The sequence below is a fragment of the Notolepis coatsorum genome, assembly GCF_963971535.1.
Source record: "Notolepis coatsorum genome assembly, chromosome: 18".
NCBI lineage: Eukaryota > Metazoa > Chordata > Actinopteri > Aulopiformes > Paralepididae > Notolepis > Notolepis coatsorum.
The window spans coordinates 22,993,888-23,017,654 of NC_140182.1; the positions used below are offsets into that span (position 1 = coordinate 22,993,888).

The window sequence follows — 23,767 nt, forward strand, 5'->3', positions numbered from 1 at the left end:
TACATGTTCTCAGGGGCACACAATAATATTACCTTGACAATATCTTAGGATAGAGATTGCAATTTTACATCTACGTCAATCCATTGAGCTGTAATTAGCACAAAGACTCTGTGTCCTCTGATGACGTCAGGTCAAACTAAATGAATGTGTGCAAAACGGGTTAGAGATTTATGTAAACCAGCTAAAATAAACCAGCATTGTTTTTCGGTTTGGCCATTTCTCCTGTATCTCGGTCTCATTCATGATGGTTAACGAGTGCCTTCACTTGAACTGGTGATTCGCGTCACGAATGTTCCCTATTCAGAATAGAAATGATAGAGAAACGATGGGAGGCTAGATAATGTGTAGGAAATATTGGCGGGTAGAAAATGCTCCACCATCCAACTCTACCAATATTTAGGCAAAAGGCGAGCTGTAAAAAGTGAGGAGGGTGACTACCGTGTTGGTCTGAATTGATCATGACCCTGATTATAAGACCTCCTTTTCAAGACTCACTTTTGGAAAAACACATTGAACAAGACAATAGGCTGTTGTTTTTAACACATTGAACAAGACAATATTCGGTTGTTTTTAACACATTGAATAAAACAATATTCTGTTTTTAACATTGAACAAGATAATAGGCTGTTTATTTTTAACACATTGAACAAGACAATAGGCTGTTTATTTTTAACACATTGAACAAGACAATCAATAGGCTGTTTATTTTTAACACATTGAATTAAACAATAGGCTGTTGTTTTTAACACTGAATTAAACAATAAGCTGTTTTTTTAACACATTAAATTAAACAATAGGCTGTTGTTTATAACATTTTGGTTAACGTCTTTCCTCTTGACTGTTTTCATTTCCACAAGAGGGTCTTTTCACGCTCGTCATCTTTTAACATTACACTCTAACATCACATTTCTTGGCTCAACAGTTTGATGACTCGGGTCGGTTGATCACCACGATGTCAAATTGGCATCGTAACTCCTGTTACATATCATCTTGTGATTGTTGTTGTCGTCGTCTGTGTTATCAATTGGATGCAGTCGGGAGTATCGGATGTAGTAAATTATAACACTACCTTATGCATACTGCACCTTATGTGATACTGTGAATACTGTATATTTCAGTTAGTTAGATAGTAAATTATATTGACTTATTTGTTTACACTGCTTGTGTTGTTTTTACTACCTGTACCCCCCCCCCCCATCCCCCCTGCTGCTATGATGCCTGAATTTCCCCAAGGGGATCAATAAAGGAATATCTTATCAATATTTTTATGTTTTATGATCTATTGAGCCCAGTCTTTTGTCTGTGTGTCTGACAGAAGGTGGAGCTACCGGACAGCCCTCGATCCACGTTCCTGCTGGCCTTCAGCCCAGACCGGTAAGGAACTCCGCTGACCCCTTGGCAGCCTCCGTGAACACACTCGAGCCCTGGTCTAAATTTGGGTTATCGCTGTCTGCCGTGGAAACCTCAGGGTTTTTACTGCAATTGTGATTCTTAAGGCAGCTTTTATAACATACGGTATTTGATATTTTGCGATATCACAAATTCTGCTATGATACAATATTCATTAATTCTTTTTTTTATCTACCTTTTCTATTTTTTTCCCCCATCCCAATTTCGTATTATCCAATTCTACCCTCCCCTGTCTCGAACGTTGTTAGACCATGCCTCCCACTGGTCGGCTGCAATGTGGACGACGCCTTGCATCACGTGTCCCCTCCGGTACTCGAGGAGGCAGCCGTCGCATCTTTTCACCTGCACAGCGCGATCTCTCAGCAGCGAGGAGTAACGCGTGGGAGGCTCATGCTGCCCCCCGGTTGCTTCCTGATTCTGCTGTACAGGCGCACCAACCGACCTGTAGGAGTCGCTGTCCACTAGGGCTGTCTTAAATACTTCGAAGCTTCGTTCGATGGGCATGGGATTCGAATATGAAAAGAAAATTCGATTATAAAAAAATATATATATATATGAAATATATATATATACATTTTAATTTTTTTTGTGCAAAATCAACTCTGCCTCTCTTTGTTAATTACAACAAGCAATGCTGTTTGTTATTTAAGATGAGGTCGGACTCGGCACTGACAGATTTGTGTGCATTGTGCTGCTTTTATAAAGCCTCAAATGACAGCTTACAATATTTCATGAAAGCAAAGTGTTTAGTTTGTCTAAGATTTAAAAAGGTTTAAACTTTACAGCACTGACAAAGTTCTGTACAAGTCCCACAACATTTATATATATATAAAAAAAAGAGTAAAAAGTAAAAAAAAAACACTATTAAAAAAAATATATATATATATGTTTTTACTTTTTTCCGAAGCTTCGAATTAAAATCGAATCTCGGCCCCGAAGCTTCGAATTCCAAAAAAATAAATCGAAGGTCAGCCCTACTGTCCACAACGTCCGATCCCCACCCACTGGCTTTCCCACCCCCTAATACTACCAATTGTATTAGTATGAACGACCAGCCAAGCCGGAAGCAACGCAGAGAGCTGCGTTAGTGGCGAGCGCCTTGCCCACTGCGCCACTTAGCCGCCCATTCATTTATTCATTCATTCATTCATTCATTCAATCTTTATTTCAATTCAACTATTCATTGAGGGCAAGCCTTCATTTTCAATGGCGTTGAGCAAACATACATAATAAATACATGATAAATACATGATGCATACATGATACATACATGATAGATACATGATAAATACGTAATAAATACATGATCCATACATGATGCATACATGATGCATACATGATGCATACATGATACATACATGATAAATACATGATACATGATAAATACATGATGCATACGTAATAAATACATGATACATACATGATAAATACATGATACATACGTAATAAATACATGATACATACGTAATAAATACATGATACATACCATACAACAGAGTATATACAATCAATTAAAACAACTGCAGGTTATGGTGGTATGGCTGGTAATTAAGGATTTAAACTAAAGGACCAAAGGAGACCATTATTGTGTTGTGTTGTCCTGCACACAGTAGAAGTGAGAGGTGTTGTCCTACACACAGTAGAAGTGAGAGGTGTTGTCCTGCACACAGTAGAAGTGAGAGGTGTTGTCCTGCACACAGTAGAAGTGAGGGGTGTTGTCCTGCACACAGTAGAAGTGAGGGGTGTTGTCCTGCACACAGTAGAAGTGAGAGGTGTTGTCCTGCACACAGTAGAAGTGAGGGGTGTTGTCCTGCACACAGTAGAAGTGAGAGGTCTTGTCCTGCACACAGTAGAAGTGAGGGGTGTTGTCCTGCACACAGTAGAAGTGAGAGGTGTTGTCCTGCACACAGTAGAAGTGAGGGGTGTTGTCCTGCACACAGTAGAAGTGAGAGGTGTTGTCCTGCACACAGTAGAAGTGAGAGGTGTTGTCCTGCACACAGTAGAAGTGAGGGGTGTTGTCCTGCACACAGTAGAAGTGAGAGGTGTTGTCCTGCACACAGTAGAAGTGAGAGGTGTTGTCCTGCACACAGACCCTCATCACCACGGAGGCCACAGCTAAACAGTCCTGGTTACATTGGGTCCAAGACGATAAGCAATCTTATTAAGCAAGCATGATTATAAAGGCCCTCCCTTAGGCTGCGGTTACACCTTTCGTATCATTTCGTATTGTTTTCTTATACGTATCGCCGCGTATCGCCGCGACGTCATGCGCCTCGAGTCACACTTTCGTTTTTTTTCGTTTTTGTCAGCCGAGCACACTGATGTAGTACACTGCCAAAGCAGTAGGTGGCAGTAGGTGGCAAACATGAAGGCAATTTCAACCAATCAGAACGAATGTGCCAATACACTTCCTGGTGGAAGCTCCAGCAAAGAAAATGTCAATAAGGCAGGCGCCTATGCCGCGCCACCATCTTGCCACTCAATGCAGCAATAATTTTTCAGCAAAGCCTAATAAAAGTGCAATAAACAAAACGGATACATTCACTGTGTGTTCTGCCTGTCATTTGTTGATTAAACAAAACTAACATCAACACAAGTGACCACCAAGAGCGGATAGTTTAGTCTAAAAAACGATCGGTAGCATTGTTAGCTGCATGCTAACGTCAATGGAGTATGCCATTATAACAATATAGCATTGTGGCTAGAAGCTAACGTTAGCTCACGCTACTTAGCCAGCATCAAAACTGATGATATCGCGAGCTATCAGTAGTTAGATAACATTAGAGACAACGCTGTGTGTATTAAACAAAGGTGAATAGATGACTGGGCCATTTTGTTTAATGCTTGTTAAGTTGAAAGAGGAACTCTGAGCTAACAGGGTCTGAATCCTGATAGCTCACGTTAGCCAGCTGCTCATGCAATCGGTAATGCTAGCAGAATGAATGGATGTAAACTTTATTTAACATATTGCATATGGGTACAATACAATACGGCTCAATACAAACAATTGTTAAGGGAATGCAGACTGTTGTAGCTTGGACTGGGGTCCTTATAACAATAACTTGACAACACATGGTAGCTGAAGCTATTTGGGACACGGAGCTCTGCCTCTGTCCCAAACACACACACTGTTGTCACCGGAAGGGCACGCAGATGGTATCTACTGCGCATGGGCGTTTTCGCTGACTACACGCTGTTGTCGAAGCGTTTTTTTTGCGTATCTCCAAACGCAAACACAATTTTGCGTTTCAGCCGTATCCACAAAAAAACGCCAAAAAACGCATTTCTGTGTAGATAGGACATCAAACGTCGTCAAAAACGTATAAAAAAACGCCAGGAATACACTAGTCTAACCATAGCCTTAGTCGAGCGGCACGTACGCGGACCGGACTCAAAGCGGACTCCAAGTGCGAAGCTCCAATTTTCTAACAGCATGGACGTCCTCTCACTTGGTGTCACACAAAACGCTGCTTGGCGTTGACATCGACCTGCATTTAATGTGACACCGGAGACGGAGATAACCTGGTGCGAGACATGTAGGAAATTGGTACGCAGAGGTCCGTGGAGGTACGCTCGACTGAAAGCTCAAACGACTGCGGGCATGTCGCGCGGAGTCCGCAGGGCCTTAAATGTGCAGAAAAGCAGCTCTGCATCCGCTTGGCGCTCCAAGACATCACCATCACTTCCGTACCAACCGTGCCCTTATTGGATTATTTATGTTGACGAAACTGACAAGTTATATTCATCAAAGAAAGTTGATAAAAAAGAGACACATTTTATCAGATTAATCACTTTATTCAAATTGAGGATTTTTTTTAATTTATTTTTATGATTGTCATAAAATATGATGACAGACATTCGAAGCTTCATTCGAAAACTTTCCTCCCGCCCTCCTCCTTGCTCCATCCCTCCCTCCTCCATCCATCACCAGTCCCAGCCAAGTCCCTTCACGCTAGCAGTTAGAGGGAGGATGACAGAGTGCCATAGGGCTGCGAGAGCTGTGACTTATTTCAAACATTCTTGTTGTTACTGAGAACGTACTGCTGGAGAACATAATGCTGGAGAACATACTGCTGGAGAACATACTGACTGAACTGTTCTGGGGCACAGGTAGAACATACTGACTGAACTGTCCTGGAGCACAGGAAGAACATATTGACTGAACTGTCCTGGGGCACAGGAACCAATCAGCATGTGATCCAGTGAAGAAGAAGGTTATTTAGACAAATCAGCAGGTGATCCAGTGAAAAAGACAGGGGGTTACTTCCCACATGAATGTCTTGTGTCTCGCGGCTGAGATATTGCAACGGCCGGACGCCTGTATCAGTTCCGCAACCGTTCCTATTTCCGGGGTAGGCCTGATTGGCCCCGACATGCACGTGACCCGCCGCGGCCACGCCCCGCGGCAGCCCCAGGATGCGGCAACGAGGCTGCCGTGGTTCACCGCCGCCTTCAACGCCGCAGAGTTACCATACGCTATACAATATACTATGCAATGTACTAATATACAATACGGCTCACTTTTCCCACTTCAATGACAGAGCCGCTGTTTAATAATATTGTCGCGGCGGAGCTCCGTCGCGGCACCATTATGTAGCAGTAATCCCCCCTTTTTTACCATCGACAACTAGCTCAATTGGTAACGCTGCTTGGCTGTGGATCGTATGGTCCGTTTGTGACAAGTTCGATTCCCTTAAATTTTTTTTTAACGTGCATTCTTTTGATTGTTTTGAGGTGAAAAGTGATGCTGCATAAGGCGTCTGCACTTAGCACTGACTGAGAAAGTACATAATGCTTCTTACTGTTGCGCTCCAGAGACTGTTGCTGTACCATACAATATACTATGCAATGTACCAATATACAATACGCTATAGTGCAAAGCAGAAATGGGATGAGGTACAATTTACAGTAAGGTGTATGCGTTGCAGTGCAAATGCTTCTTACTGTTGCGCTCCAGAGACCTGCTTTGGTCCAACATTAAAATGTCAAAGTAGAACTATTATGTACTTTCTCAGTCAGTGCTAAGTGCAGACGCCTTATGCAGCATCACTTTTCACATCAAAACAATCAAAAGAATGCACGTAAAAAAAAAATAAAAAATTAAGGGAATCGAACTTGCGAACCATAGGATCCACAGCCAAGCAGCGTTACCAATTGAGCTAGTTGTCGATGGTAAAAAAGGGGGGTTTACTGCTACATAATGCTGCCGCGACGGAGCTCCGCCGCGACAATATTATTAAACAGCGGCTCTGTCATTGAAGTGGGAAAAGTGAGCCGTATTGTATATTAGTACATTGCATAGTATATTGTATAGCGTATGGTAACTCTGCGGCGTTGAAGGCGGAAAGCGGCGGTGAACCACGGCAGCCTCGTTGCCGCGTCCTGGGGCGGCCGCGGCGGGTCACGTGCCTGTCGGGGCCAATCAGGCCTACGCCTACAGTCAAAGATAATAAAAAAAAAAATTAAATGAATTTGTATTGATATTCTCATTTGGTTCATTACAATTTACTCAAGCCTAGTAACAGACACAGTATTTCTGACACTGGGAATACATTACCTGAGATCCATAGATGTCCCTAGAATCAGATACCAAGAACATGCAAATGGATAAAAAAAAAAAAAAAAAAAAGTCTGGGGCGCCCTCGTGGCGTATACCATAGTGCCTTGCGCACCTACGCGGCCGACCCGGGTTCGATCCCAGCTCCCGTCGCTATTTGTCGCATGTCCTCCCCACCTCTCCTCCCGTTCGCCCTCGCCTCTGTCGGTCCTGCGTGGCCAATAAAAGCTGTAAAAATGCTAAAAAAAAAAAATCTGTAAATGTGTATTCTACGTTCGTATGGAATGAATGAGATTTAAAAAAAAAAAATGTAAATAAAAAATTGAAAATTTCTCTTTTTATTTATTTGTATTATTATACATTTTTAGTTAATTTTCTTAACGCGATAATTTGCTGTGTAATTAATTCATCTAATTAACGCGATAAACTGACAGCCCTACTCATAACACCTAATAAAACAACAGAGCAGTGCATCGCTCATAACACCTAATAGAACAACAGAGCAGTGCATCGCTCATAACACCTAATAGAACAACAGAGCAGTGCATCGCTCATAACACCTAATAGAACAACAGAGCAGTGCATCACTCTTAATACTTTGAGTTTCTTTACAAAGTTCTAAAGTACAGGAACCCTATGCAGTATGCCGGGACAGAGGTTTCTCCTGCGATGGCACAATGCTAAAACACACTTCTGGTTGCAAAGGGACTGTCAGAAAAGTGCACACCATCCTAATGACCTAGTCCTAGAGCAGTGGTTCCCAAAGTTGGGGTCGCGACCCAAAGGAGGGTCGCGAGCCGCCGCGGGTGGGTCGCCAGATGATTTAAAAATTAAAATTAAATAAAAACTTTTTTTTTTGTTTTTTTTGGTCACTGAACTTAGAAGCAGGCCATGACAGTGTTTCTAGTTGCAGCAGCGCAATAGTTAGATAACCTAGGTGGGGAACAACCAGGAGATCACTGCAACTCACACAAGTTGGAGAACTATCTCTCTCTCTCTCGCTCTCTCGCTCTGGCTCTCTCACACACACACACACACACACACACACACACACACACACACACACACACACACACACACACACACACACACACACACACAAAAGGAGCCGCATGTGATTGGTGGAGGCGGGACCCTTACAAAAAACTGTTGTTGCTAATCATTGACACATGCTAGCCTGTAATAATCCCCCCCAGAAAAATCTACTTTTCATTTGATATATTGCAAATATATGCCATCACACACACTGGGATTTAAAGGTTAGAATTATCAAATTAATATGTGGTGTTATGATCATGGCTGAAGTTGAATAAAAGATTGTATTATTTTCAATCTGACATTACAAAAAAACTGAAAATCCATCTAAATCAGTGTTGTTGCTAATCATACATATGCTAGCCTGTTTTTTAACAATAATTTGTGATGCCATCACAAACACTGGCATTTAAAGGGTACAAATAAAAAAAATCCTGCACCAGAATGCAGGAAATGAAGTCTTTGTAACAAGAAATGTCCTGGTGGGGGACCCCCTGCTTAAAAAGTGGCCTGACTGGGGCTATATTTTGCACTATATTTCCTGGCCTGAATGATTTCTCCAGTCCGGCCCTGGTTAAAAGCCTCCAATGCTTATTAGTGTGTGTGCGTTTGAACGTGTGCATGTTTCAACCATACATTTCCATTTATTATTATTTTTTTTATCTCTTATAATAGTGGGGGTCGCGGCTCTCTGACCCCATTATTTTTGGGTCGTGGCCTGAAAAGTTTGGGAACCCCTGACCTAGAGGATAAATTGTATTGCCTGTGTTTGAAGATCAGACCATTTGATGGTGACATAATTCCTCCCGTGCCATAGTGTGGTCTCCAGTAGTGGGGCCGCCCTTTTTTTTTGTTCACGTCTGGATCGAGGAGCGGGTCTTTTCAATGAGCAGAATAGACTGTTGCTAAAATGTGTAAGAATTGAGATCACGATTCTCTCACACGATTCTTATTTTTTCAATAAAATCATTTATTGCACTCTTTCTTACTTTTGGGGCCACTGGGATCCGTCTAATCTCACTCTATAAGGCCAGCTTATAACAACCTTTCATTGTGCGTGAGGCTGTTTGTAGAGCTAAATCTATACTTTATATTATTGCTATCTGTCCATTGTCAATTGACACTATAAACCGTCCCTTCAATATGCCTTAAATAAAGACATTTTTCATCAATATGTTCCCATTTTATAGCGTCGTGAATATGAACGTTGTTATATCGGAATGGTCTGGGGTATTTCCTGGAAGGCGAGATACAGGGCGCTAAGCTAATAACGTTAAATCGAAGGGCGTTTCGGCTATACACAAGCTAGAGCTAAAAATCTAAAGGCATATTATCGGTATCATGGTCCACCATGAATATATGAAAGGGGGGGGGGGGGACGTCGTTTCTGATTATTGATTACCAATAACGGCATTAGCCTCATTCGCTGGTTGGCTATCAAAGCAAGGCCTGATCAGCATGAAATTTACGTGAAAAAGCTCTTACCATGGGCCGGTTGGATCCCAAAAAGGATTTCCCAGTTATCGATCGCCATCTGGTAGATGGCGATGCTATATTCCTTTACTGCATACTGAATTCAGCGTCCCAAAAAGTATTCCAGGCTACAGGCATAGCTTCAGGCTAACAGGAAAATTCACTGCAGGATGAAAAAAAACTTCATCCGTTCTGCCACAGGGAACACTGCATTATCGAGACAGCGCCCCTACCAGGATCTGGCCGGTAATGCACTTTTCCGAATCCCAAGAGTAGGGTAAATCTGCAGTGCCGCTCTGTGACATTGAGTAGGATATTAAAATGGAATAAAAGCAAATACGAGTTTACCACGTATATATACGTGGTTGGCCCTTTAACAGTTTGAGTGCCAGCCATTAACATGGGAAACATGGTTAAATGCCAGGACCCACTTCAATGATAGCGTTGTGATCGCATAATCTCTGTCTTAAATGATGGCTATGTGTCTAATCTACCTGTCGCTTATCAATGACTTGTTTGCAGTCAACATTTTCGAAACAGATTGTTTTTTAATCGGTTAATTTTCGTTTTTATAGCATTTTGAAAAGCCCTCGTTTTTCAGCAAAATATATAGATTCCGTGATAAAAGGCATTTACTGGAATATTCTAGCATACACAAAAACGCTGAAATTTTTCGGCCTATTTATGAATCGTTTTCAAATAAACGCTAGATTATCGATAGTATATGTGTACTTATGCACGCTATAGAGGCGGGCTGAAAAATCGAATTCAAACGTATTCAAAACGTATTCAAAACGAAAACAAAAATAGTCTGTGTAACCATGGCCTAAGACTGGTAAAATAGATTCCTTACCTGAGATCAGATGTTATCCAAAAAGATTATTCCAATACCTGATCGCCATTCCAAATATCGATCACGCTTATTGATTAGTGTTGGGTCCTGTAAATACATAATCCACACGTTTTCCGGGCCAGCGAGCACAATCGATTCTTCAGTTGGCTTGAGGGAAAGTAAAATGAACAAACTGGCCACCCCCCCTGCATCAGTGTAAAGTAATGGGGTGCAGTTACACAGGGAGAGACGATAGGGGGCGGTATCTTCCCAATTGAGCTCAGAGAGACTCTGCAGCACTAACCCGAGGCTCGATAGATAAAATATGAATTCAAATCGCCAATAAATAAAAGAAAAACGCCAAACAAACGCTATATAGTGTCGGGGGCACTCAACGGTCGGCATGAACTAACGCCCAAACACGTATATCAGGGTTTCCGTTTTTACAGTTTTTTTACCGGGAAAATCTGTTGAAGTCCGACATATTTAAATCTCTCCGGTCATAATGTCCTGTGAAAATAATTCCCTCTAAGCACAACGGTCTTCATTAGATAAACCAATAGATACAAACATTGTGTATGACAAAATAAATATGGGCTGTTTTAAATTGTGTGAATAGTTGTTGTGAGTACTCGCACTATGTTTCAATATAATCCGTTTTACCATTAATTCATTATAAACACAGACGTAAGGTGTCCACCGCGCTCAGAACGTCAAATTCTATCAACACTTTTTTTAGCTCCGGCCAAAATGCGTGGTGACGTGTTGACCTATTTCGGAGGGGGATCCCAATGATATATCAATAAAAACGTACTGTCAGTTGGGCGGCTACGTGGCGTAGTGGGCAAGGCGCTCGCCACGGAATGCTGGAGACGCTGGGCTCGTCAGTTCGAGCCCAGCGCTCCACATTTGCTTTCAGTTTAGCTGGTCGTCCGTACTAATACACATTGGCCGTATTAGGGGGTGGGAAACTGATGGGTGGGGATCGGGCGTTGTGAACAGCGACTCCTACAGGTCGGTTGGTGCGCCTGCGCAGTAGAATCAGGAAGTGTCGGGGGCAGCGTGAGCCTCCCACACGTTACTCCTCGCCACTGAGAGATCGAGCTGCGCAGGTGAAAAGATGCGACTGCTGTTACCTCAAGTACCGGAGGGGACTTGTGCTATGTATGACGTAGTCCACATTGCAGCCGGCTTGTGGGAGGCAAGAAACAGCGTCCGTGACAGGGGAGGGTTGAATTGGATGATACGAAATTGGGATGGGAGAAAATATAGAAAATGGGAGAAAAAGTGGATCCAAAAAAAAACGTACTGTCAGTTAATGTCCAAGGGATATGTTCATGCGCACAGCAAGTATCACCAGTTCCTGGCATTTTTAACCAGTGGAGAAAGGTAAGAGAGATTTCCCTATCGTTTTTCTTATATGAATTATTCAACCTACGTTAATAAATAGGGATGCACAGAATATTCGGCCACCGAAAATTATCGGCCGAAAATGGTTAAAAAGGCACTTTTGGCTTTCGGCCGAAAGGGTTTTAGCACCGAAAAAATATCACAGAATGTCAAAGAACAGGGACGTTCGTAACCTAACGTGTTGTTGTGATGACATAATCAAAACGCGGCTTCAGTCATTACATGCGCAACGTGAGCTCTTCAGTCCTGCGTTCTGCAGCCTGTGATAACTCCTCTTGGGACTCGGGAGTCGCGCTGTTTCTATGTAAACTCTGTGCGCAACACGTCCAATAAATGCGTCTTTAACATGCTTTATATCCTCACCTTTACTATATGCCCGTCGCGGTTAAAAACCTTTTTAATTAATTTTAGCGTTAAGCTAACTAACAAGGCTTCTGGTCCTCTTTCACTCGTCTCTCTTAAAGCTACGTCATCCCCCGCTAATAGTCACAGGAGATGTAGTAAATACAACAGTCCTTCCATGTAGGCTAGAACGCCGTGAATTATGACAGTAGTTCAAGTTTCTTTATTAGTTGTCATACAAAAATACAGAGTACTTTTATATAAAATGCTTACTGTAGCCACTACAGTAACATCATTAAGTCTGCTATAAGCTGTTCTCCCTCATGTGTGCAGATCTTTATGCAGTTTTAAAGCACATTGGCTTTGTTCTGAATGCACTTTGTTGTAGTTATCCTACAGAGAAAAGAAAATGCACTTGACTTTAATGCACATTTTGTTGTATGTGTCGTATATTATCAATATCTAAGGTGATTTACAGTACATACAGTACAATGAGGTTGCTTATCTGGAAAGGAAGAAGGTCATAATGATAGAATGGTCTTCTCTACTGATAGAGAAATAACTGTGCAGCCCAGACAAAAGGAACTATAGTTCAACTCAATTCTGATTTATTTTGCCAAAGGGCTCAGAGTGAATTCAGAAGGTTGTTTTACATATAGGGATCATTTCATATTACATCAAAACATGTTTGTACAAAGGCTTAATAAGGTTTGCACATCAAACCCAGTCTGTACATAAAACAGTAGTCATGTTAACATCAATGAAATAGAGAGTACCTTTTGCCATCACATAGTTAAACCTGGTCCAAACTACATTTACTATATCACACAAAACAGTGATTCCATACAGTTTACTTACGTCATGGCAATAGCAGCACAGTCTGTGGGTGGGTGGTCATGAGAGACACAGAAACTAGGGATGCCCCGATCGATCGGCCACCGATCGTTATCGGCCGATAATCAGTATAAATATGCGATCTGTGAATTCCGATAATGAGTCATATTCTCCGAAAGCGGAGATCTCACTCGCTGTCTGTCTCAGACACACAGGACCTGCAAACTGCCGCTGCTCCCTTGCCCCGCCCGCACCCGTGTACAGTTTGTAAACACAGAGGACTGAGAGGCAGCTCCTCTGCTCGAGTCTATAGTGCATTCGACCTGAGCTAACGTTAGCTACCTAGCTATCGTTACTGTTTAAACAAAATTACCCAGTCAACTATAAACTTTTAGTAGGCATTGTCTAACGGTATTTAGCCGGCTAGCTACTGATAGCTCCTGATATCAACAAATGCTCCAGCAAGTCTATTGGTCCATGTTGATACCTCCGTTAGCTTACGTTAGCTTGCGTTAGCTGATGTTAGTTCACTGTTCAAAACGAAATGTCCCATTGAACTAAAAAGTTCTGTCTTAACGTCATCTAGCCGGCTAGCAGTAGCTACAGATAGCTCTTGATATCAATGTCTTATAACATTGATTCAATGCGTATTCGAGCTGAGGGCTTGCTGAATGTGATATGACCAAAGCACAGTAACGTTACCAATAGGGTCCAGCTGCAGCACAGGAGAGTCCTTTTTGGAGCTGGAGGCTACTAGAGTACACACAGACAGTGGAGCTGTTTGCAGATAGCGAGCATTTTGACTTGTTGCATGGTGGCGATGTCTCGCAGATAATACAAGTACAAGTCTAATTATATAATATATATATTTTATTAAAAAAAATTATATACGTTTTTTTTAAATTTCTTTTTAATCAAAAACAATCGGTATCGGATCGGTATTGGCCGATATGGCTTACGACGATCGGTGATCGGTATCTGTGGCAAAAAAACATTATCGGGGCATCCCTAACAGAAACCCCCTGGTGGTTTCTGGCCTGTCTCTCTAACACCGCGCTCTGTTATATATCCTGATATCCACCAATAATAGCAATCTAGTAGTAAGTTTTGGTCCAATCAGGTTTGTCTTCTGGGAGGGCGGTCCACCCCCCCCCCCCCCCTGTCTTCTTCTTCGTCGTGTGTTCTTCCAGTATATCAACAGCGGGGGTCTTCATGTGACTTTTTTTTATGACAGTTTTAACACTAACCTTTTCTAATCTGTACCTTAAATGTAAAAAGTTACATATTTATTCAGCATTAACCCAATGTGGAGTTTGTCTATATTTTAATACCAGATTCCCTATATAAAGTATACTGAATTAATAGTTCTAATGATTTAGGTTCTAGTGCTTTACAACCAGAGTGAAATAGCATTATTACTTAAATAACCAGTTTGACATTCTAAATGATATTCAAATATATTTGATCTAATATGGTTTAATTAATATGACCTTGTTTATGAATTAGTTTCCATGAACCTTTAGAAAATCTCAAAAGCAGTTTAGGTCTGTAATCAGACCTCTGTTTCTCTGCCTGTCACTGCTCAGCTGTCTGTTGCTGAACCCTGCTCTCAGCTGGGTGTGACTAAATTTACATACAGTACTTAGTCACACGAGTGGGGGTTGCGTGGCTGTTTTCCTTCTGTTCTAAACAGTTGAGTACATCTGTGTGTGTGAGGGTTTGTTGACTATTCCTGTAACACCAATATCACCTTTTGCTGAGCACTGAAAGTCCATTCTGCTGTTGAAAGGGTACACCTGGCTTTTGCATTATGGTTCTCTAATTATTCACACATATTAGTTATGAAATACACAGTCAGAGATACCAGATATGCAAAGAGAAAATGTTTAAATTGTACAATCTTTCAGCAGTCAGTCTGGAATTAATGTATGCATTCAAAAGTGCTGAATAAATGTTTTATGGACCCATAATAGTGATTATTAATATTATTTAAGTTAAGTTTTGCCATAATCATGTCTTTTGTCATAATCAGGTAGCTGAACAAAAAAAATACATTATATATATATATATTTCTATTAATCATTTTTGGGCATTCGGTTTTCGGCCAACTGTTTCCGATTTTCGGTATCGGTTTCGGCCAAGAATTTCCCATTCGGTGCATCCCTATTAATAAAACATACCTGGTGATCAACTACAGTTTGCTGTGAACATTATATGTGTAGTGTTCTTCTGATACAACGAAGCAATGTCGAGATTCATTTGGGGTTTGACGCTGCTGCAGCGCGACCTGTGGTTTGCTGATCAGAATGGTGGGCAGGAGCTGCAGCTGGATTAGCGTATCGCTGCGTTGGGAGGCAGAGATAGTCATTGGATTCGGCAAATCATGCAACGTTTAGATTTCAGGGAACCGCTCCGCGTCTAGTTTTTTACCAACGGATTTCCAGTTCCACGTTCGCGTTCTAATTCGCCACTGATGTTTCTGGTCATGTGACATGTGCGCCCAATCGCGTGACGCGCCCATTTCCGCCTCGAACAGCCTGCAAACTACCTAACGCCTAGTTTATCACTGGTTAAGCTTAGGCGACTCTTTCGAAGTTGGTTATGGTTAGAGTTTGGAATCAGGGCTGGTGTTCTATCGCCCTGCTCTAAGACAAACTCTAACCTTAACCAACTTCGAAAGAGGGCCTAAGCTTAACCAGTGATAGAAACAGGCGTCACACGATTGGTGCGACCAGAAACGTCAGTGGCCAATCAGATCGCAGAACGCGAACGCGGAACTGGAAATCCGTTGGTAAAAGTAATCGGGCACCCCCACAAGATAATGTTGCCGTCTCTCTCTCTAGTCAGTAATGCCAAATTTCTCAATTTTTCGCTTGATATAATTAATACAAATGTCCAATATAACGGAATTCGTTAGCTCATAAAAATGTGATTATAACAGACTGCTGTTTAATGTCGGGCCGACTGCCCACAGACATTCGCCTATTTGATTTCAAGTCAGCAGCAGCACGTGAGTCTATCGACGGGACTTATTTTATTTGGAGTATAGTATAGAGTGGAGTATGTATACGCAAAAGTAGCCTAGTTTTAAGTTAAAATATTATAAATCTACATGCCTTGAGGATGTCATTCTTTATATAGCCTGCCTATCAATTGTTTTTAAGCTCAATAAACTCTCTGGGAATTTCTCCCATTTGTCCGGGAGATTGAAATCTTGCAGGACACAGAGACCGGCACCAATATTTTCTAACGGAAACCCTGGTATATATACGTGGTTGGCCATGAATGTGTTAAACAGACAACATAACATATATCAAAGTGCTTGACTTAAACTTAAACATTACGAAAGTGCTTGACTTAAACTTAAAAGTCTCTTGTAACATACAAAATAACTCGAGTCAGAATCGTCATCATTTAAAAAAGTAAAAAAATAAATGAATTTCTTTTTTTTATAAAAGAAATCGTCATAATTTAGAAATGGGATTGCATAGGTCTATGAATCGAGATCGTGATTTATTTTTTATGAATTGCCCAGCCCTACTGTAAAGGGAATGTGATATCGCGTTGTGATTTCTACTGGAGAACCGTATACTGTTCTACTGTCTAGGGATGGGCATGAATCGATTACTCGATTACTCGTAGCTATGAGAAAAATATCGAGGGGGGGAATATCGAAATTATAAATTTTTATGGAAAAAAAAATATATATATATCTTTTCACATGTATGTGTAAGATTATAACGGTTTGTTGGTTTCCTTAAACATATATACCGTAATTCCTCTAATAGTAACCCCGGCTTTGTTTCAACTGTAGCGGATACCAGGCTTGTATTAGGAGGAGGCATGTATAAGAGAGAGCCCTATATTTCAAATTTTCAAACAGATCATAATGAATAAATCAACATTTTGTGTCAGTTTGAACCCAGTAAAATGTACTGGGTTAATTTATTGAAACCAAGTACTGTATGAAATGCGGTAGTAAACAGTGCAATTACAGGTGGTCAAAAAAAGTTAAATAAAGTAAAATAGTGCAATCACAATACTGGTATAATAATAATAATAATAATAATAATAATAATAATAATAATAATAATAATAATAATAATAATAATAATAATAATAATAATAATAATAATAATAATAATAATAATAATAACTTCGTTTTATACAATTCTGAGGTAGGCTTACTCTCTTGGTAAACATTAACACCATACCATTATATGGTATTTACTGCACAGCCAGGCCAGCATATAACAACAATAACAAAATATATTGCCTATGGTAAATCCGTTGAGGGAAATACCTTAATTCCTCTAATATACATGAAACCCGGCTTGTATTAGGAGGCCGGCTTATAATTGCTTAGCTCAACAGCGCACCCGGTCATTAATAGAGACCCGGTTTTTAATTGAATACCGGTTACTATTAGAGGAATTACGGTACGTGAATGAACAAAAATAAGTTAAATAAAAATATATATATATCTAATTCTAATCTAAAATTCTCCCTTTTTGAGTAATACGCGATCAATCGAGTATAGCATGCGATCAATCGATCTGGATTTTTCTTTAAAATGCCCATCCCTAGTCTGAACTAAGAAGGCTCTTCCTCCCTCCACAGGACCCTCATGGCTTCCACGCACGTCAACCACAACATTTACATCACGGAGGTGAAGACGGGGAAGTGCCTCCACTCCCTGGTGGGCCACCGCCGCACACCCTGGTGCGTGACCTTCCACCCGACCATCCCCGGCCTGCTGGCCTCAGGCTGCCTCGACGGAGAGGTCCGCATCTGGGACCTGCATGTGAGTTACACCTCCCTCCCCAATATACACACCACCACCACACACACATCACGTTGTCTTCACTCTGTCATAATTACAATAGGCCTACTCGTCAATCATCCATCCTAATCAGTCGTCAACACCACACAGATAATTAACTCATCAATCATCCATGATAATATGACATGTACTATTTGTTTGTGGATATCTTCATGATAATATGACATGTTATATTTGCCTGTTTGTGGATATCTTCATCATAATATGACATCTAATATTTGTTTGTGGATATCTTCATGATAATATGACATGTAATATTTGTTTGTGGCTATCTTCATGATAATATGACATGTAATATTTGCCTGTTTGTGGATATCTTCATGATAATATGTAGGGCTGTCTTAAATACTTCGAAGCTTCGTTCGATGGGCATGGGATTTGAATATGAAAATAAAATTCGATTATTAAAAAGATATATATGATTTTTGTTGTTGTTGTGCAAAATCAACTCTGCCTCTCTTTGTTAACTACAACAAGCAATGCTGTTTGTTATTTAAGATGAGGTCGGACTCGGCACTGACAGATTTGTGTTCATTGTGCTGCTTTTATAAAGCCTCAAATGAGGGCTTACAATATTTCATGAAAGCAAAGTGTTTTGTTTGTCTAAGATTTAAAAAGGTTTAAACTTTACAGCACTGACAAAGTTGAACAAAGTGCTGTACAAGTCCCACAACATAAAAATTAAATTATTTTATAATAATAATTATTTTTTTATCTCGAAACTTCGAATTAAAATCGAATCTCGGCCCGAAGCTTCGAATTCCAAAAAGAAAATCGAAGGTCAGCCCTAATAATGACATGTAATATTTGTTTGTGGATATCTTCATGATAATATGACATGTTATATTTGTTTGTGTATATCTTCATGATAATATGACATGTTATATTTGTTTGTGGATATGTTCATGATAATATGACATGTAATATTTTTTTGTGGATATCTTCATGATAATATGACATGTAATATTTTGTTTGTGGATATCTTCATGATAATATGACATGTGATATTTCTTTGCCTGTTTGTGGATATCTTCATGATAATATGACATGTACCGGTAATATTTGTTTGTGGATATCTTCATGTTAATATGACATGTAATATTTGTTTGTGGATATCTTCATGATAATGACATGTGATATTTATTTGTGGATGTCTTCATGATAATATGACATGTAATATTTATTTGTGGATATCTTCATGATAATATGACATGTTATATTTGTTTGTGGATATCTTATGATAATATGACATGTAATATTTGTTTGTGGATATCTTATGATAATATGACATGTAATATTTGTTTTTGGATATCTTATGATAATATGACATGTAATATTTGTTTGTGGATATCTTATGATAATATGACATGTAATATTAGCTTGTCTGTGGATATCTTCATGCTATGACATGTTTAACCTTTATTTACCCAGGGTAGGTTCGCTGAGCACAGATGCTCTTTTTCAGCTACACCCTGCTTCACATTCACACAGTTCCATTCATACCTGGGAGCTGCCCAGTACAACCACAGTCTGACACCATTGGCCACTGAGCAACTCCACTGGAGCAGTTGGGGGTTAAGTGCCTTGCTCAAGGGCACTTCAGCTGCAGATTTTTCCTGCCGGTCCCGGGGATCGAACCGGTGACCTTCCGTTCACAAACCTGCTTCTCTAACCATTAGGCCACCGCTGCCCCTAGGCCACATTATACCACATGTAATATTAGCTTGTTTGTGGATATCTTCATGATAATATGACATGTAATATTTGTTTGTGGATATCTTCATGATAATATGACATGTAATATTAGCTTGTTTGTGGATATCTTCATGATAATATGACATGTAATATTAGCTTGTTTGTGGATATCTTCATGATAATATGACATGTACTATTAGCTTGTTTGTGGATATCTTCATGACATGTAATATCTGCCTGTTTGTGGATATCGTCATGATAATATGACATGTACTATTTGCTTGTTTGTGGATATCTTCATGACATGTACCATAATATCTGCCTGTTTGTGGATATCTTCATGATAATATGACATGTAATATTTGCCTGTTTGTGGATATCTTCATGATAATATTCTTGTCCTCCTCTCCTCTCCCCACCTGCCTCCTCCCCTACTCCTCTCCTCTCCCCACCTGCCTCCTCCTCTCCCCACCTGCCTCTCCTCCTCTCCCCACCTGCCTCTCCTCTCTCCACCTACCTCTCTGCCTCTCCCCACCTGCCTCTCCTCCTCTCCTCCTCTCTCCTCTCCTCCTCTCCCCACCTGCCTCTCCTCCTCTCCTCTCATCACCTGCCTCTCCTCCTCTCCCCACCTGCCTCTCCTTCCCTCCTCTCCCCGCCTGCCTCTCCTCCTCCTCTCCTCCTCTCCCCACCTGCCTCTCCTCCTCTCACCACCAGGGGGGCAGCGAGAGCTGGTTCACAGAGAGCAATGTGGCCATCGCCTCACTGGCCTTCCACCCCACTGCTCAGCTGCTGCTCATTGCCACCAACAACGAGCTCCACTTCTGGGACTGGAGTCGACCAGAGCCTTTCGCCGTGGTCAAGACCGGCAGCGACACAGAGAGAGTCAGGTGGGGAGAGGAACACTTTAACCTTTAACCTCTAACCTCCACTGTGAGACTGACAGTCTGGTCTCTTTCTCAGAATACACTCATTAACCTTTTACCTTTAACCTTTAACCTCCACTATGACTGACAGTCTGGTCTCTGTCTCAGAATACACTCTCTTTAACCTTTAACCTCCACTATGAGTTAGGGCTGGGCGATTAATCGATTAATTCGATTAATTCGAATGAATGATTTAGGATGATTTTGAAAAAGTAAAATCGATTTAAATAAATTCTTTTTCAATAGTCACCTTTTATTTTTAAAAAAAAGTGATGTTTGGTGAAAGTTAGATTTGCAATTTATTAATCCCAATAGGGAAATTCATTCTTGTTTGATGATCAAGAGGCACCTTTTATTTGTTTTAAGTGAAGTTTGGTGAAAAAGCAAGTTATTGCACTATTAATCCCAATAGGGACATTCATCTTTGTTTGATCAAGAGTAACCTTTTATATATATATATATATATATATTAGGGATGTTCGATATTGGCTTTTTTACCTATACCGATATTGTCCAACTACTAATTTCCGATACCGATATCAACCGATACCGATATATGCAGGATTCCCCCCCCCCAAAAAACGGAATAATTTCAGGTAATTAACATTACCGTACATATCTCTTGTCGTGGAATTAACACAACATTATGCATACTTTTGACAATAAATAAAATAAGAATTAGTTCTTACTTGCTTGCCTGGGTAAATAAAGGTTAACACTTTCAGCGCCACGCCTGGTTTTCCGTTTTACCGCTTGAATGCCACCATCGGCGCCAATGTTAACGTTAATATCGCCTAATCTATGTTTTAAATTATGGCTATGTGTCTAATCTGCCCATCGCATTATCAAAGACTATTTTCCAGTCAGTGCTGTGAAGGCAGATTGTTTTTTTATCGCGTCGTTGCCGTTTCAGAGCAGTTAGAAAAGCCCCCGTTTTGATATAAAAAACAGCTCATTCTGGAGCATTCTATGAAAATCGTCTTTTAGTGGAATATTCCACAACGTTGATATTCGTCGGCCTTTTTATGAATCGTTTTCAAATAAACGCTAGATGATCAATATTATACGTGCACGCACGCACATTACGGCCGCGCACTGATAATCGCTCCGTTGATTTCCTCACGGACTTTTACAGTGAAACCGAAAGAAGACATTTCACAAAACAGCTTATAACTTCATCAAACTTACTCTGATTATCCTACCACTGATAACATAGAGTCCTTACCTGACATCAGATGGTATCCAACTGGTATATTCCAATTCCTGATCACCATTCGAAAAAATCGATACGTGTATGGATCCAACGCGATACAGTAGAACTCCATGATCCGCGGGGATCTGAGGCTCCAGAATGAACTCTAGTAACCCCGGCTGGATCAGTGAACTGGAAAATGTGGAGTACCGGATTTTTTCCCCCATTCATTTTCATTGAGTCCATTCCAAAATCACTTATGTCATCTGGGAGACGACAGGGGGCGCTTTTTTCCACAGTGATCGCCGGCGCCCCTCGGCTATACTCGGGTAGGCTCGGGTGATGCAATAATTTTTCAGATCGCAAAAAAAAAAAAATCCGAGAAATCTCGTGAGTGGCATGCAACCACCTATAAAAAAAACAGAGAAATCTCGTGAGTGGCACTCAAAGTGTTAAATAAATGTAAAAAAAAAAAATCTTTTTCTTTTTAACAGATACCGATATTTTCCGATATTACATTTTAATGCCTATCGGTAGGCCGATAATATCGGACATCCCTAATATATATATATTATTAAAAAAAATCAAGTGAAGATTGGTGAAAGTTAGGTTCGCACTTCAATCCCAATAGGGAAATTCATCTTGGTTTGATTATTTTTGTGTCAAATAAAAACAAAGGTTATTTGAATGATTTCCTTGGCGTTTCTAGTTTTCAAGAGAGAAAAAAATCATTAACCTTTAACCTCTACTATGAGTGACAGTCTGGTCTCTCGCCTTAACCTTTAACCTCCACTATGAGTCCAGCAGTCTGGTCTCTGTCTCAGAACACACTCTCCTTAACATTTAACCTTTAACCTCCACTATGAGTCCGACAGTCTGGTCTCTGTCTCAGAACACACTCTCCTTAACCTTTAACCTCCACTATGAGACTGACAGTCTGGTCTCTGTCTCAGGACACACTCTCCTTAACCTTTAACCTCCACTATGAGACTGACAGTCTGGTCTCTGTCTCAGGATACACTATCCTTTATGTGTCAGACTGTGTGGCCATACCCACCTAGCCAATATAAGGGACTCCGCATTTGATTTGGACTCTGCTTGTAAATGAAGTCCCATGTTAACCTCCTGACGGGCTCTGTTGTTGTGTTCCAGGTTGGTGAGGTTTGACCCCCTCGGTCACAACCTGCTGACGGCGATAGTGAACCCCTCTAATCAGCAGGTGAGCAGCATGTCCTTCAAGTCGCTGGTTCTCAAAGTGGGGGCCATGGCCCCCCTGTGTGCCGTGATAACTGTCCAGGGGGGGGGGGGGGCACTGCAATCGGCTCACTTCACATTCTAATGCTACGTCATTCATTTGACCACACGGCTTATAAAAACACAAAACCACATTATAAGCTGATTAAACATAGATGGTTCATCATTTTAAAATGGCATCAAATTGAATACGCTATAGGGAGGTGTAGCCTGACGTCGCTGGTTGTTCTACCCGTATAGGGATTCATCATTGGGAAAATGGATTATCGGCTATTGTAACAATTATGCCTCATGAACATTGACAAACTTTCCATTTTTGCACAAAATGTGTTCCCTTCTACCACTAACATTATTGTTTAAGCATTTTTGGTTGAAATAAAGGTAGTTATAAGGTTTTTAATTTGTCGTTAAAAAGAACTACACTTACCAGTACGGCAGTGCTGTCGCCTAATCCACGTCACGGCCAGCTAATACCAAGCTAGCTAGCTAACGTTAACGTACTAGACGTTAGCAATGTTGTGAACCATTTTAAATCGGGGCATGTAGAGGAGTTTCAGGAACGAGTAAAATTAGCAGGTCCTCTTCTCAGACCTGTGGTTACACTCTGGGGCAAAGCACTGCACGCACCATGCCGGCTAGCTAGCTACTAACGTTCGGTAAAAAACAATAACGTTATAAACTATACACAATATGTACAATGAAACAATGATTTAAATGAGTATTTACAGTGATTTAATATGCAGCGAAATAACGTTATACGATTTAAATTATAAATACAAATATTTAAAAAATGGTGGTTGGCTTTAGAGATACACTAGTGTTGGGTGAAACGGATACTAGCCACAGATTCAGGGTCAGTTATTTTCCCATTGTACGAATTGTTAAGCTTATGGAATGTAAGGGAAATCTGATCCTAGGTCTGCGACTAAAGCCAGGAATCTACACTATGGTGACATCAGTAAGCAGC

General features: G+C 40.7%; 1 protein-coding gene across 1 annotated transcript in view; it reads left to right on the forward strand.

The window, feature by feature from the left end:
• The window catches only part of ambra1b (autophagy/beclin-1 regulator 1b), a gene marked incomplete at its 3' end in the record, with an annotated part of 130,033 nt that overhangs the window by 20,646 nt on the left and 85,620 nt on the right, over nt 1-23,767 (forward strand). The window contains exons 3-6 of the mRNA XM_084335105.1: nt 1,316-1,374; nt 17,514-17,697; nt 20,146-20,318; nt 22,699-22,765. Coding sequence (XP_084191231.1) covers nt 1,316-1,374; nt 17,514-17,697; nt 20,146-20,318; nt 22,699-22,765 — 483 coding nt within the window. The remainder of the gene's footprint in view (nt 1-1,315; nt 1,375-17,513; nt 17,698-20,145; nt 20,319-22,698; nt 22,766-23,767) is intronic.